This window comes from Polyodon spathula, chromosome 14, assembly GCF_017654505.1.
Source record: "Polyodon spathula isolate WHYD16114869_AA chromosome 14, ASM1765450v1, whole genome shotgun sequence".
Classification (NCBI taxonomy): domain Eukaryota; kingdom Metazoa; phylum Chordata; class Actinopteri; order Acipenseriformes; family Polyodontidae; genus Polyodon; species Polyodon spathula.
In genome coordinates, this window is record NC_054547.1 from 23,715,752 (window position 1) to 23,733,124 (window position 17,373).

General features: G+C 39.3%; 1 protein-coding gene across 3 annotated transcripts in view; it reads left to right on the top strand.

Moving 5' to 3' along the window:
• Window positions 1–17,373, top strand: part of LOC121327198 (protein IWS1 homolog) — a 45,319-nt gene that overhangs the window by 14,825 nt on the left and 13,121 nt on the right. For all 3 annotated transcript variants that reach the window (XM_041271073.1, XM_041271072.1, XM_041271074.1), the window contains 6 exons: window positions 179–294; window positions 7,804–7,948; window positions 10,762–10,844; window positions 11,021–11,150; window positions 14,335–14,452; window positions 16,977–17,088. In XM_041271073.1, coding sequence (XP_041127007.1) covers window positions 179–294; window positions 7,804–7,948; window positions 10,762–10,844; window positions 11,021–11,150; window positions 14,335–14,452; window positions 16,977–17,088 — 704 coding nt within the window. The remainder of the gene's footprint in view (window positions 1–178; window positions 295–7,803; window positions 7,949–10,761; window positions 10,845–11,020; window positions 11,151–14,334; window positions 14,453–16,976; window positions 17,089–17,373) is intronic.

The window sequence follows — 17,373 nt, forward strand, 5'->3', positions numbered from 1 at the left end:
GAAAATGTTGATTCATGTAGTTAACCTCCTCTTTAATCAAACTGCTGCCACACTGCCTTTTGCCGTGCTGTGTTTGCGTGATCCACTTTTTCCCCGGTCTACTGATTCCTTATGACACCGGCACTGTGTCAAGGCAGAGTTTTGACAAACAAAATATAATGTGTCTGTTTTCTTGCAGGGGTTTAACCAAGAGGACCTGGAAGGAGAGAAGTCTAAAGCGGAGGCAGCATCAAGGCAGCAGCAGGCAGCAGACTCTGACTCTGATGATGGCGTTGAAAGGGGTGGTAGCAAAGAGTATGTACCCAATAGATGTGAGCTGCTAGGATCTTAACCCTTCACTGCCCTGGGTATGTTCCCAGACCTATTTAATGCCTATTTTCTCAGTCAAATAAATTGGACACTGGGCAACACAGGGTTAATAGTTTCCCTGCTGGAGCGTGATGCCTGTAATCATTTACGTCAGTATTCCCACTATAAGTTAATTGCATTTGCAGGGACTAGTTCAGGGGTACTCAAGGATTGTTTAAAAAAAAAAACAGTGAGAGTTTGAGGGCTGGACATACGCAAACATATTTGTCCAATTTGGCTATGGTCCTTTATAAATGCCGAGTACATTCAAGTAACTATGTACAAATGCTTCCCTGTTTTAATGGGATAGATGAGTTTTCTTTTTTCCTTCACAGTATTTGTGAACTGTGGCAATGTTTTACTTTCTGCCAGTCTTGATGTAGGTGTGAACCAGTAAAAGTACTGCGATGCATGGATTTCACTTGCTTCATTGAGGAAAAAACACTTTCACAGCAATATGAGGATCCGAATAATTCATGCTGGGTATTTCTGGTCAGGAATCTGAGACCAAAGCGCAAGGCTTGTTATGTCATTTCTCATTGCCTTTGAGTCGTGTAGCAGGTCAATCAGTTCCATTTGCACATCAGCTTTAGAGAAACTCAACACTTCACATGCTTCTGATACTTCTGTTCAGTTGGCTGTATAAGGATCATTGGTGTAGCAGGCACTAGGGTTTTAAAATCCTATATTTTATCGTTATTACAGTGCTGTCACGAAAAGAAGGAAAATGTTTTTCTTCCTCAAAACAAGAATGTTGTCAACCAAAAAAAAAGAATTGACCAATGAAAATGTAAGTCTCCGTGGTTCTGGACGGTAATCCCACCCTACATCAGACAACAGTTTGACCAATAAAAAAACGTGTGTGTAATCCGTGCAGCAGAAAGGCAGGTATGTATCTGAAGCAGTGATCTAATTGTGTCTGGAGTTACTACAAACCCCTGTTGGATGCACTTGAGACGAATCGACAACCATGTAGTTTTCCATGTTCACCAGTTTCTGCCAACAAGAACAGTGTTACTTCAATTATATCTGACTTTAATATTTAACAATGAAAAAGAGCTCATAGATAAATCTGGGTGCAGTACATCGTATGACACGTAATAAGGGTTAAAACTTGTATGTTGTCCCTGTCAAATTCATGAATAAAAAATTACCGACGGTACAAGTTATTTGATTAAGACCCTTTGTAATACTAAGCACAACTCCATTTAAATGACTCGAACAATGCAACATTTCTCGACGACTAAGGCCAAGGTTGAAATAAAAGTAGGGATGCACCGATTCCAAGTTTATGAGATACGTCCGAATACCGAATCTGCAAAAACTGCCAAGAAAACTGAAGGAAACTATTGAATGAAAAACAGACTGGCAGCTACTTACAAGGGATGCACACAATTTGTAGTTTTGAGCCTTTTAGGTAATAGTATTTTTATTACCAAATATACCTGAATAAGATTTTAGTTTGAAACTTACACAATTTACTGCTAGCCCCCTTCCCCCACAACAGAACTGTCAAAATACAGAACCGCTCACCTTTACAAGAAAGGAGAGCTGCATCTTTGCCATAACCCACTGTTTTCTTTAATGATGTTTCAACCTGTCACCTGATCTGAGAGCTATGAGGAAAAAATTACCGTGAAGAGTGAGCTGAATTTCCCTGTGAAATAAAACCCACGTTGATTTAAATCACCGTGTGTGTAACACACATCAAATAGGATATGAAATGGTTTAAAAATTATTAATAAAACACAGCAGTTCCCAAATGATTAAACTTCTATTGGTATATTGAAATAACATAAAAATTAATTTACTAAGGCATATTTTCAACAATGTCTTGCACATCTGACAGTTACAAGAATATATATATATATATATATATATATATATATATATATATATATATATATATATATATATATATATATATATATATATATAATCTACTTTTCTATTATCATTTTTTTTTTTTTTATCTCAGTATGATCTGTAGAACACGTTTGACAAACAAAGCACAAAAGTCTACAACAGTTTGCCGTTAGTATATATTACAGGTTTACAGCATAACTTTACTCCATGAAAAGTGTGATGTGAATGTACTTTTGCATACGGGGTATGTTTGCATTCAGCAGCTGCATGGCTGTTTAGTGCGTGCGCCACCAGTAATTTAGGGAGTCAAGAGCTGCGGCCAGAGTTCAAACGTGTTCTTGTTATTAAATACAACAGTTACGTTCAGTACCGGCTTCGAGTATTAAATGGGAGCGTCTGCTGGACGGATATAGTATTTGGATTTGGTTCGACGAATCCTAAGTTTTCGGCGGAATCTGCTCAAAAAGTAGATATTCAGGCCAAATCCGAATCCTGGATTTGGTGTATCCCTAAATAAAAGTGAACGATTTCTGACAGATCTGCTGTTCCTGTTTAACTGACTGTCCAGCTGTACCTGGTACGCTTTGGAACAGCTACTAAATGATTTCACTGAGTAATTACGGAAAATAATTTTATGTCAGAGCATTTTGTTTTAAGATTTTTTCTTTTTCCTGACAGCACCTTTTGTAATAACGAAAAAAATGTTTAGGTGGCAGCAATACGCTTCTCTAGTGACGCTATCAGTACTGAGAGAAATACCAGCGTGTTCTAAGAGTATTTTGAGAAAAGCATAACCCGTGACTTGAATATTTTGTTTCTGTGCAAATTAAAACTGTTTAATAACATAAAGTTTACAAACGAGACAAGGTCATTCGGCCCGTCTTGCTCGTTTGGTTGTTAGTAGACCATCCCAGATCCCAGAATCTTATCCAGCAACTTCTTGAAGGATCCCAGGGTGTCAGCTTCAAAAACATCTCAAGACAGTTAGATGATCTTGGTTAGCGGTTTGTAGATAACTTCTTTTGTTTCCGTGAGTACTATTGGGAGGATCTCATCCGACCCAGGGAATTTGTTTATTTTAAGAGCTCCTATTCCCTTTAACACTTTTGCCTCTTATGTTGGTTATTTAAAACTGGATAGGAACAGGTCGACCTGTGGGGCATGATGTCCATATCCTCCTTTTGTAAAAACTTGTGCAAATCATTATATATATATATAATATATATATATATATATATATATATATATATATATATATATATTACCACACACACACACACACACACACACTCTACTGGTCAAAAGTTTTAGAACACCCCCATTTTTCCAGTTTTTATTGAAATTTAAGCAGTTCAAGTCCAGTGAATAACCTTAAATGGCACAAAGGTAAGCGGTAAACTCCCAGAGGTTAAAAAAAAAGTTTAGGTTACCAAAAACTGAAAAATAATGTACATTTCAGAGTTGTACAAAAAGGCCTTTTTCAGGGAACAAGTAATGGGTTAACAACTTACAGCTGTTCTGCAGCAATGGAAGTAAATTAAGCCTTGAAAGTTGATGCTAACAATTCCTACAGGTGTCCCAACTTTTGTTGATTACTTACAAACCCTCTGTCTGTATAAAAGCAGTGTTGGAACAGACTGTATTACTACATCCTCTTAAGCATTATTTGGACAGTATTGTACTGCAGGAAGTAGTATATTGCTATCATAATAGCGAGAAAAAGGCAATTAACAAAGGAAGACAGACAGACCATTATAACCCTTAAAAGTGAAATTAGAGAAATTGCAAAGAAAGCCAAGGTGTCAGGGAGTACAGTTTCCAACACCATCAAAAGGCACTTGGAGTCTCAGTTTCAACTGTGAAGAGAAGACTTCGAGCTGCAGGTTTGACAGATCAAGTGGCAGTAAGAAAGCCATTGCTAAGATGGCAAAATAAGAAAAAGTCGCTTGCCTGGGCCATGAAGCACCGCCAGTGGACCACTGAAGACTGGAAGAAGGTCTTGTGGACCGATGAATCAAAATCTGAAATGTTCGGTTCATCACGCAGGGTTTTTGTACGCCATCGAGTAGGCGAAAGGATGGTTCTTTGGTGTGTGACACCAACTGTCAAACATGGAGGAGGAAGCGTGATGGTCAGGGGCTCTTTTGCTGGATCCAGAGTCGGCAACTTGCACAGAGTGAGTGGCATCCTGAACCAAAACGGCTACCACAGCATTTTGCAGCACCATGCAATACCCTCTGGTATACGCCTAGTTGGTCAGGGGTTCATCCTACAGCAAGATAATGACCCAAAACATACCTCCAGACTATGTCAGAACTACCTTAAAAGAAAAGAACAAGACGGTAGACTTGAAATCATGGAATGGCCAGCACAGTCTCCAGCCTTAAACCCCATCGAGCTGGTTTGGGATGAACTGGACAGGGAAAGAAGTGCAATACATTTGTGGGAACTTCTGCAACAGTGTTGGGAAGAACTTTCTGAACAATATTTTACTTCCATTGTAGAAAGAATGCCACAAGTGTGTTCAGCTGTTATATTTGCAAAAGGTGGCTACTTTGAGTCAAAAATTTAGATTAAATTTTGTTAAACAAAACGATTCCATGATTTCTCTTTTTTATCTCCAATTGTTTATTTGTTCTATCCTTTCATTTCAGAGTACATTGAGACATTAAACTGCATAAATTTCATTAAAAACTGGAAAAATGGAGGTGTTCTAAAACTGACTGGTAGAGTATATATATGTTATGATATATATAAAATTTTCTTTTTTATATATGATTTTGCCATTTGTATCTCTTAGACATTTTACTTCCTCCTTGAATGTTCTTTTGCTATTATAATATTGGAAAAAACTTTTTGGAATTGGTTTTAGCAATGTTCATTTCTATTTCTCTCTTGGCCTTTCTAACTTCCTTTTTGACTTGTGTTTGCAGTTCCAAGTACTCTTTCTTTCCTTTTTGTATTTTGTTCTTGGTCCCTTTTAAATGCTCTGTAAAAGGTCCTTTACATTTTTTTTTTAATTGATCTGTTAAACCATTTTGTTTTAGACTTTGATTTGTCTACTTTGGTATGAAATTGTTTTGCGCCTCTAGTACTACATTTTTGAAAAATGGCCATCCTTTTTCTGTGGATGTTTTCAGTATTTTACTCCAGTCCGCTTCTGTTGGTCTCATTTCTTCATAGTTTGTCTTTTTAAAATTGTAAACATTAGCTTTAGTTGTTATTTTTCGGGTTTTAACTAGCACTTAAAATAAGATCATGTTGTGATCTGAGTTTGTTATTCTGTCTTTGTTATTTGAAAATACTAAATCAAGGCATGCCTCCCCTCTAGTCGGTGCCTTGACAAATTGTGTTAGGAAGCAGTCATTTGTCATTTCCACCATTTCAAATTCGTCTGTCGTGCTCCCCACCGGGTTTTCCCATTTTATATGGGGGAAGTTTAAATCCTCCATTAGTATGGCTTCTCCTTTGCTATACTCATTTCCAATGTCATTGTATAACAGCATTATTTTGCCCGGTCTTAATTTGGCAGTGTATATCATGCCCCTGTTATGCCCTTTGAGTTTGTGTCCATTATTGTGACCCATGTTGATTCTGCATTGTTTTTTTCTTCCAGATATGACACCTGGGCTTCAAGACTATCTTTGATGTATAACGCTACCTCTCCGCCTCTTCTGTCCTGCCTGTCTTTCCTATACAGCGTATGCCCACTAATATTATATTCGTCTCCATCACTCTCGCGATAGATGTTACAGAAACTTTATCCATCGTAGTTACTTGTTGGTGCAGTAGCTTTAAGTTCTAACATTTTGCTTTTGAGACTTCTAGCATTTAGATAAATACATTTAATGGTTGTCTTACCTGAGTTATTGTCCTTGTTTTGATCTAGTCTCCCTTTTGTTTTTATGTTGATTTATCCCCCCTTCCTTTCTAGTTTAAATGCTTCTGAATCTCCTTGAATCCTTTTCCAAGTAGATTCCCTTTTTAAGTGAAGTCCATCCAGCCTATATAGATAGTCCTTGTTTTAGAATGTGGTCCAATGTTCAAGGAAGGTGAAGACTTCGTGGGTGCACCAGAATTTCAACCATGCATTTAGATTATTTATTTCCAGCTTTCCTTATGGTCCTTTGCAAGGAGCAGGCTGTATCCCACAAAATACCACGGTTTTGGTCTTGTCTTTTAATTTCCTTCCTAGCTCTCTGAATTTGTTTTGCAGGGATCTTGGTCTGTCTCTTCCAGTGTTTGTACCAATGTGGATGACTACTACCATGTCGTGTCCTGTTCGTTCTAGGAGCCTGTCCACGTTCTCGGTGATGTGCGTGACTAAGGCTCCTGGAAGGCAGCACACTGTTGTTGTAAGGGGGTCCAGACTGCGCACTGAACTTGCTGTGTTTCTTGGGGTCCCCTGACAATCATGACCTCCCTTCTTTTTGCTGCCTGGCCAGCACCGTTTATGGGGTCCTGGATGTTGTTCCTTTCGTTCTCTTGATGCTGGTTTTGATCATGTAAATTTTGAAGTGGGTCAAATTTGTTAAACATTTTGGTTTCTGGTGGTTGTGTTTGACTACCTTTCTTTTTTTTCCTGTCTCTGCCTATCTGAACCCAGCTGTATCGACACTCTTGTCTCCCTGGCAGCTTTCTGTCTGTTAGGGGTGCAAACTTCCACTATCGCCAAACAGGAAACGGCGCTGAAAAGATATTTGCCAGTGTATGCTTGACGTTTTAATTGCAATTATAATAGCTCATTTACTGGAGGACTTGTTTTGTGAAAATACTAACACCACACTAACGTAGATTTAAAAATCTGAATCTTACGTTTGCAGCAGTACAATTTACAAAAATGGACTGCAGCCCCCAATATACTCAGTATTTTTTGGCGTTTTAAATCTGACTACCATTAAAACTGTCATGTCATGTTTTACTGTTAAACACAAAGTATTACCCTAAATATTAATAGTTTTAAACGCGTGTAAAAAAGGAAGTCACTGACCAAGAAAATAAACATTGATTGCATGCAGAAGGCACGTATCTGAGAATGCCTGCAGCTGCTTAGACAATGTAATCGAATAGAACCGGCAGATAGATAATTTTAAAATAAATACATTTTTTTTCTCATTAAATTAGATCAGATTTTATGAGATTGTATTTATTATACTTGTTGGTAGTACAGTTTTCGTTACCGTACTATTCAGCTATTTGTACCAAATAGATATGAGTTGTCAATTTCAGTTGATGCTTTCAGCACAAACATGGAGAACTTCAGGTGAAGCTAATGTTTCAACAGTTTATGCACATTGACTACTGTGAGGAGAAAGCACACATCTCTGGAATGTAGAATAACAGGCACTTGCTGCTGATGGAGTTCCTTTTGTACTTTTGATTGCTTAGCTTGTAAATTATATGTATTTTTATGGACAGAATGTGAGATCTCCTGATTTTGTCTAGAATTAGCTTCCCAAAATGTTTTCCCTATGTCACTCAAGTTAACTTCAAATTATATTTTGTATCCCATAAAAACTGGACTGCAAAGAGAGCATACAATGCCAGGGAGTCCTGTGTAACGGGTTGTTTCCTCTCCTGCATCTCCAGCTTCATGTCTGACTTTGACGTGATGCTGGCGAAGAAGAAAGCCCTGGGAGGGAAGCGGCGACGGAACCGTGATGGTGGCACGTTCATCAGTGACGCGGATGACGTGGTCAGCGCCATGATCGCCAAGATGACAGAAGCAGCCGAGGTGAGCTGCACCCAAATACAGTGGCAGAATACATTTGATTACAGTGCCGTGAAAAAGTATTTGCCCCCTGTCTGATTTTCTGCATTTTTGCATATTTGACACTGAATGTTATCAGATTATCAACCAAAATCTAATATTAGATAAAAGGGACCTTGAGTGAAGAAATAACACAATTGATACATATTTCATTTATTTATTAAAGAAAGTTATGCAACACCCAATGCCCCTGTGTGAAAAAGTAATCGCCCCCTTAGACTCAATAACTGGTTACGCCACCTTTAGCAGCAATAACTGCAACCAAACACCTCCTGTATTTATTGATCAGTCTCTTACAGCTCCATGGAGGAATTTTAGTCCACTCCTTAATGCAGAACTGCTTCAACTCAGTGACATTTGTGGATTTTTGAGCATAAACTGCTCGTTTCAGATCCTGCCACAACATCTCAATGGGGTTTAGGTCTGGACTTTGACTAGGACATTCCAAATTTCTTGTTCTTCAACCATTCTGATGTAGACTTGCTTGTGTGTTTTGGATCATTGTCTTGCTGCATGATCCAGCTGCGCTTCAGCTTCAGCTAATTGACGGATGGCCTGACATTCTCCTGTAGAATTCTCTGATACAGAGCAGAATTCATGGTTCCTTCAATGATGGCAAGTCGTCCAGGTCCTTGAAAGCAAAGCATCCCCAAATCATGACACTACCACCACCATGCTTGACCATGGTATGAGGATTTTACCGTGGAATGCAGTGTTTGGTTTTTGCCAGACATAACGGGGCCCATGTTGGCCAAAAAGTTTCACTTTTGACTCATCTGTCCATATAACATTGTTCCAGAACTCATGAGGATCATCCAGGTCCTATTTGGCAAACTTGAGACGAGCAGTCATGTTCTTCTTAGTGAACAGTGGTTTCAGCCTTACTACTCTGCCGTTAATCCCGTTTTTGCCCCGTGTCTTTCTGATGATGGAATCATGAACACTGACCTCAGCCTTGGTGAGAGAGGCCTGCAGATCCTTGGATGATGTTCTAGGGTTCTTTGTGACTTCCTGGACGATTTTAGGCCTTACTCATGGACAGTTTTTGGCAGGACGGCCACTCGTGGGAAGATTCACTACTGTCCCAAACTTTCTTCATTTGGACAATATGGCTCTGACTGTGGTTTGGTGGAGCCCCAGAGCCTTAGAAATGGCTTTGTAACCCTTTTTCTAGTATTCAGGAATTTCTTTTGATTGTGGCATGATGTGCCTCTAGAACCTGTGTGCTGACAACACTCTGATGGTAAGGGCCAAAGTTAGTCAGATTTATATTGGCCAGGGCTGGCCCAAATCAGGCCTGATTGTTAACCAAAGTATTCAAACAGCTGACCCTAATTATCCCTTTAATTGGGTTGAGTTAACTAGTGGGGCAATAACTTTTTCACACCTAAGGATTGCATGTTTGATTACTTTGCACACCAAACAAATGAAAGAAGCACCAAACTTTGGTGTAATTTTTTCTCTCCGTCTCTATCTATATACTACTACAATCCACAAAAAGATCAGACCAAGTTCAATGTGAAAAATGTGCAAAAATGCAGAAAATCAGACAGGGGGCAAATACTTTTTCACAGCACTGTACGTATGAAATCCACACTCCCAAATAGTAGATCTAGTGAATCTCTAACCCTTCCAGCAGTTGAAGACATTATGAAAAAGACTTTTAATCAAAACGTTTGAATTTAGGTTTCTTTTAGTATTTCTGAATTCACGGGAGAATGCTGCGTCTCTAAACATACAGTTTATTGCAAATTTGATCATAGATTATGAAAATCTCACTACGTTCGAAAGTGATTGAGAACAGCCAGACTCTCGATCAATTTAAAAACATGACAATGGCTATTTAACTCTTCCAGCACTGAACAGAAACATTACTTTAGGATAACCAGTTAAATAGCTTTGGTGTTTAATACTGAAAAAAATATTTAACCCTTAGCAGTCCATTTATTCGGCACCTGTGAGGCGCGTCAGGTCCAATTTATTTTCACATGCTGTTTATTTTACATGTTTTAAAAGTGTTTTTTTCACCCCTTGTTTGCTGTATTTGTCACATACCTCTTCATAGACGTGCATACTAATAAATCCTCTCCTGAGCACTCGTTTTTATCACCAAACTCCTCAATGTGATCCAAGTCATTATTTTATTACTATAACATCTCAAAAAGATCTGCAGATGTCTGATATTCTTTGAGCGCTGGATGCAAAAGCAGCTACTTTTTTTTTTTTTATTATTTTTTTTTTTTATGTCCATGGGCCTGACATTGGACCAGAAAGGGACAATTGTAATGTCGGACCTGGTCCAACATAGGACCGCAAAGGTTTAAAAGGGCATAGAATACTTGATTAAGTTTGTTGGGTAGTTTTTAGTTTGCACCGTTAAAAACTTTACTAAACAGGTAACACAATCAAACAGTAATAATGAAAATACTAGCTGAAACATTACTTGAACTGCTGATGGCAGTTGTAGATTATAAGACTGTCCTTTCAGTCCACCCTTGTCAATTTGCTGCCAGAGTGCATTTATTACTAACTGTAATCCGTACCACATACACGGACTGGACACTTCATTGCAGTCAACAAACAATTACACTGTGAATGATTTTATATCTGTTAATTTAACTGCCATTTGTAGAGTAGATTTGCCATTTAGGTTATATTTAAGAACAGTAGTTCTCCTTGCCCTGTCCATTTTTCTTCCCAGTTGTTTAATTGGCTTGTCAATGTTCTGGAGGTCTGTTGTGTTGTGTGTTAATAATTTAATCTTGCCATCTCTGCAGGAGGACCGGACTCTGAATGGCCAGAAGAAGCCAGCACTGAAGAAACTTACATTGCTGCCCACTGTCGTCATGCACCTGAAGAAGTGAGTCTCTCCTTATCAGCATCAAAGCAGAGACCAGCCATAGTTTAGAAAACAGACCGACAGACCTTTCCCTATACCCGTCGCTGCCAAATATTCATCTGAACTGTGGTTTGTGGATTAGAAATGTAGGCTGTGTGCTGAGTTTGTTATTAAACGTAATGGTTTCTCCTCTCCAGGCAAGATTTAAAAGAGTCATTCATTGACAGCGGTGTGATGAGTGCTATTAAAGAATGGATTGGCCCTCTCCCAGACAAGAGCTTACCAGCGCTGAAGATCCGAGAGGAGCTGCTCAAGATCTTGCAGGAGGTGAGGTTGGGGCATTCCATTCTGTGAATACAGGCTGGGAATAACCCTTAGAAATGAAGGCAATGCCAGGAAAACCTGGTTATTGAGAAGGTCAGGTATTTAGCTCATGAGGGAGGGCGTATCATTACAGCGCTAGGACATTAGAGCACTGACCATTACAGTGACTACCCATCGCAGCGCTATGACATTACCGCACCCAACTACAATTCAATTCCCAGAAGACACTGTGAAGTTCAAATGCATCACTTACTAGGAACTCCCCCCGCCCATTTCAGCATGCAGGTTTTAATATGACCTTGCAGTGTCAGTAAGACTTGTATTGAACAATTGCAAAGCAGTTGCATTCCAGGTTTTACTACAGCCCCCTATCCCATTTCTCAGAATGTCCATTTCTCATGCAAGAAATAAACCCTGATGGTTGTTACCACTATTGTGGCCCCAAAACTCCCTTTGGTGTGTTTCTTTTGTCCACCACTGCCACTATGTAGAAATATTTGTTTGTCTATTTGGCAGGGCACCTAAAAATTTAATCTGTAAGCAGCTGGAGAATAGATTTATACCGTGTCTGTGTGCGTATACAGTGGTCGTCCAAAGTTTACAAACCCTAATTTATTGACGTGTAAAATTTTATGTTGAATACATGTATATAACACTTTCCTATAAACACCCATATTTGTTCATAGTAAATATATGTAGATGGTACATTGCTAAAATCCCCCGATAACTGTTTTCTAATATAAAAAAGTTCCTACACAACCGTCAGTTAGCTTGTTAGTTATGTACTGGTTTGCTTATGGTGTGTTCTTGTAGCCCTGAATAAATATATTTTCAAAGAAATAAGAAATGACCATTTAATGTGTGTAACTGAAGAATACATAGGATACCTTTGACAAACAACGGTGGGTATTGGCCAATTGCAATATTCGCTGAGCCCTTGAGGGTGGAAGACTCACTCTGAAAAGAGAATGACAACCATTACCGAACAGGAAGAGCCTCTCTGACCGTCAGTCACTGCCCTATCAGGGCCCTGCTGTGAGGGGGAAGTCCCTCCCACCTCCTGTTGAAGAGGGATGTCCTCACAGTAGCACATCGCCATTTTCTTTCGAAAACAGAGGTCAGCTGGGACACAACCTCAAAGGGTAATGGTTGTCATTCTCTTTACAGGGAATGTTCCCTTTCAATTTGAATGACAACCATTACCGAATGGGAAAGCTGTACCAACGCTGTCGTGGCTCCAGATTACTGACAGTACAGCCCCACGGCGATAGCAGCAGTGCCCACATGACGCCTAAGGGCATGCCGCCTGCAAGACTCTAGAGCCCAGAGAGGGTCTTGTTCAGTTTGTCACATCAAGGCGGTAAAAACTCACAAATGTCTGACTATCTATCCATGTAGCAGCATTGCATAACTCATCTAAGGAGTCGCCATGAATGAAAGCCCCACGAAGTTGCCTGGCCACTGGTGGAATGGGCCATAATGTCCCCTGGTAACGGGGAGTCCGTCTGTTTATATGCCAAGCGTATCGCATCTGTCACCCAGTGCACTAGACGTTGCTTAGATAGGGCCTGATCTCTAGAGCGGGACCCGTAGCAGCCAAACAGTTGGTTGGACTCCAGGACGCCATCCTATCCAAATAAGAGCGCAGAGCCTGAACTGGGCATAGCATGTGTTGTCTACAGTCCTCCTCTGACTCGTGCGGGGAAAGTTTCTCTAAAAGTTTCCAAAACCACTGATGAGGATACCACCTTTGGCAAAAGGGATGGATTTGTTCTTAATGTTACCCGTGAGTCACTTCCTGTGAAAGCCATACATGTGTCATCGATGGACAGCACACGAAGCTCACTTACTCGTCTGGCAGACGCAATGGCTATTAAAAATGCCACTTTCAGTGAAACAGCGCTGTTCCCGCTGACACCATGGGCTCAAAAGTGAACTGCCCTGATGGAATGCAAGTTTCTGTGTGTCCACGACAGGGGTCTGTGCGCTGCGTGGTGAAGGTCCGGTGAGCTCAGGCCACCTTGGTGATTCATGTAGGCTACCACTGTGGTATTGTCCATCTGAACCAGCATGTTTGTGCGCCAGTGGCTAGCGAAAATGGGATAACTCCAGGCTCACTGCTTGCAGCTCTTGCACATTTATATGTGCTTGCTGCCAATGTCCCTTTCGCTGACCTCTTATTCCTCTCCCGTTCCAGACTGCTCCCCAGCCCAGACAATTAGCGGATGTAAATATCTCTGCTGTATTTGTAAGGGTCTTTTAATAGACCCTTTTATTAGAAATAGTTTGTAGACCCTGATTTTAGCAGAAGAGAAAACAAAAATAACAATAATAATAAAACCACTTGCCCAGCAAGTACATGAAGGGGAATTATCTGACTACAACATTTTAATTTCAAACAACAAAAGTGAACTTGCTCTGGATTAAAGCGTCATGCTAGAAAAAAAAAAAAAAATAGTTGGTTCAGGAGGGATATTTGCTCTTATTAGGACTGAAGTCATTGTATTTTGTATCTTGCTCTTAATTTACTGTAATTCTTCATGTATTTTTTGTATACAATTCTGTAAGTCTGCAGGTTTACTGCATGCAAGGGTGTTTTTTGTAAACAGTTTTAAGCAGTGATGAGCGCATTACAGGAATGTTGTGGTAATATTAATCTATTTAAGTACTTGTATGTATAATTATTTTCGCTTTGTCATTGCAGTATGGTTGTGACATGATTCTATGTTTTGCTTAAAGGTACAGTTCATTTGAGACCACTGTTTCTATAATTGCTAAGGCTATCTGAATTTCACTTAAGATTACGGTAATGTATAAAGTTTGATACAGTGAAATAACAGCACTTAAGTGTGTGTTGAATTTCATTGATGTTTAAAATATACAAGGCTTTTGGTCAGTTGTTGAATACATGTTAATAAATGTAAAAAATGGTGACGTATGTTGCCTTTTATTTGCATTTTGATAGTGTACAGTACCAAACGATCACATTAAGAATTATGAAACGCTGAAAAAAAATAAAAACCAAAAACTGAGAACCAGAAGTATAATCCATAGTAGGTCACAAAACTCACGAGAGCATCTTGTAAGTCCCATTATGTCCTCAACTTGCTAAACTAAAAACCCTTAAATCGGCAAAGTGATAGCATGCAAACCCCGTTAACCCTGTCTTCTCCTGCTTGTACCCCAGCTACCCAGTGTGAGCCAGGAGACCCTGAAGCACAGTGGGATTGGCCGGGCTGTCATGTACCTGTACAAGCACCCCAAGGAATCCCGGAGCAATAAAGACCTGGCGGGGAAGCTCATCAGTAAGGACTGCTTCTGCATTCTCATTTTAAGTGTTGGCTAAATCGTTCTTGAACGAAGTGAAGCCCTTCATTTAATGATCATTCGATCTTATTATACAACGTGCAAGTAGCCCATTAGGATCATAACACATTGTGATCAGCCCTATACCCCGGTACTAATAGACCACTTTTTTTTTTCCCCTCTCTGAGTGGTTGGATAATTATGCCAATAAGCACTGAATTATATGACTTTGGTCTACTTGCTGGGTCATAATTTAATAGTTTAAAAAAAATTGTTAGTGATAACTGAAGTATGCATGCTTTGTGTAGGGCTGTGTTTGAAGGTTCGTTCGCTAGACAGGAATTCGAAGGTAGTTTTAAACGTTTGACAATGTGTTAATACTGTAAATCGCACATAAATGTCATTCATATGCAAAATTGGATCTTTTGATTTGTTATGCATACAGTTGTATTAAAATCCACTACCAATTCATTATACTTAGCAACTCTAGATGGCATCGCTGCCGTGTATGGAGCAGGGTATACTATGCCAAAGCACTAGGGAGGGTACCATAGGCGGTTTCAGAGGACACACCATTTCCTGAGTCGCCGGGGGGTTGCATCGGTGAAAAGGGATTAATAACACAATTGACCATTCTAAAGTGGAGAGAAAAAATCATTGCCAATGACCTAAATTGACCTAAAAAAAAAAAAAAATTTGAAAAAGGAATTAAACCTGTGTGGTGGTCTGTCACTCCATAAACAGAGCTGACGTAACCCGCAGTGCTAGCGTTGTCAGTGACCAAGCATTTAATGCCACTCATGTATTTTTGTTGATAATGAAAAGATACAGAAAAGGAGGCAAAGACAACGTTCACTATCCACGCATTACTACCACAGACCTGGAGAAGCTAATACAAAAATACATTATTAGCATTTTGAAATGTTTGGTCACTAGCAGGCTATCATTGCGGTTTATGTCAGCAGTTGAGGCCAGCACGGGGGTAACATAATGCAATAATTTGAGTACTCTTGACCAGCCAAATTATGCAGTGAAGTATAGAATTCTTGATTTTCAAGACACTGATTTAAGTCGATTTTACCATTTTGTTTCATCTAGTCAATAAAAACACCAGCTGCCCACGCATTTTTGTTTTTTTTGTTTTTCAATGGAGGTTTTGCTTCATGTAATTCTAGTGACACACAGAATTTCACTCATTTCTAAAAACTTTAAAATGCCTCACAACAATGTGTATTTATTGGGAGTTTAATATGTTATATATTGATGGTTTATTAATCGAACTGTGCTTCTATGCCTACTATTTAACTGCACAGTAAAAAAAATCCCCAACAGCCAATCAGCATGCAGCATTTATACATTCCGTTATATAAATATTTATAGCTGGTGATTCGTAGCTCTGACTGTGCTGGTACCTCATGGATGTAACTTCACAGATTATTAATTCACATAAATCAAGTTCTGCTGTAATTATCTTTTTTTTTTTTCCTGTCGTTAAGTTTGTGTTAATAAAGTTTCCAATCTTAAATTAACTCTGCTCACCGAAACAGGCTAACCCATCACATTAAAACAAAGATAGGTATGTCTACAGTTATTCTTAATATTATAGTGATTTTTTTTTTTCATTATGTGCTTATTTTTCAGTCAGCTGTACTGTGGTGTGTGGTCTGCCAAGATCCCCCCCCCCCAAAAAATTCAGGTGGTCCTCGAACAAAAAATGTTTGAGAACCACTGCAATAAGCTATACAGTGTGGTAGCTCCCTCTAGTGGTCTGGATATATTTTAACATAGGCACATATTAACTGTCTCTACTATAAAATACCTGTCTACCTTTCGTGCCACCATTTGAAAGGGAGTTACACCTGTGCTTTTGCAGAGATGATTTACCAGTTTTGTCTGTCGAGTTTTACAAGCACTGAATCCAGTCACATGTTCATTATTTTCACCCGCTATGATTCCACACTTCTGATTTACCTCTTGAACTATTATCCACTACATGGTGTAAACCCTGCACTATCTTTTGTTTCATATTGTCTACAGGCATTCTTAATATCACCAAGCACACTTGATAAAAGGATCTTGCAACGTATCAAACAAGTGGCAAAACAAACAGATAACACTGCTTAGTCAGCTGACTCCTCCCTAATCACCTCCTGCTTTGGTGCAGGAAGTACATTTACCTTCTAATGCGTTATTTGGGAAAGGGGTACAGATGAGTATGCTGAAAGGACAGATAACGTTTTTGGTGATTCAAACTCAGACCCGGGTTTAGGTAATGTCAGTTAGAGGAAATTGTCAGCAGTCCTCTGCAATATTTGGTGTTTTTTTTTTTCTTTTTCTATCTTGCAACATGTTCTTAAATGATGAATATAACTTCCCAGTGCCTCATTTGTGGTTGGAATTGGTTGCATTACATTTCATCCTTAGCTATTGTTATAGTGGTTTACAGGAATGTCTTTATTTCATTCATTCTGTCTTGTAAATGAAATGGACTCCTGTTAATGTCTGTGTCCATGTTTCTGACAGATGAGTGGTCTCGGCCCATATTTGGCTTGACGTCGAACTACAAGGCGATGACGCGAGAGGAGAGGCAGCAGAGAGATTTGGACCAGCAGATGCCAACACGTCGAAGACTGAGGTGCAGGATCAGGCCTTTACTTAAAACAACAGACCATTTACACACTACAACATGGGTTTCAATTCAGCAACAGCACTGCACCAAGCTTTTTGTCCATACTGTTTATATGACACTGATCTTATTATCCCACAAGTTACTTCCAATGAGAATATTTAAGTGCCTGTATGTAGGCAGTTCATTAAAGCCCCTTATCCAATTGTGATGAAGCTTGGAGTGTATTTAACTCAGTTCAGTCCTAGAGTGAGAATAAAATGAACAAATTCTAACATCACCATGAAACACTGC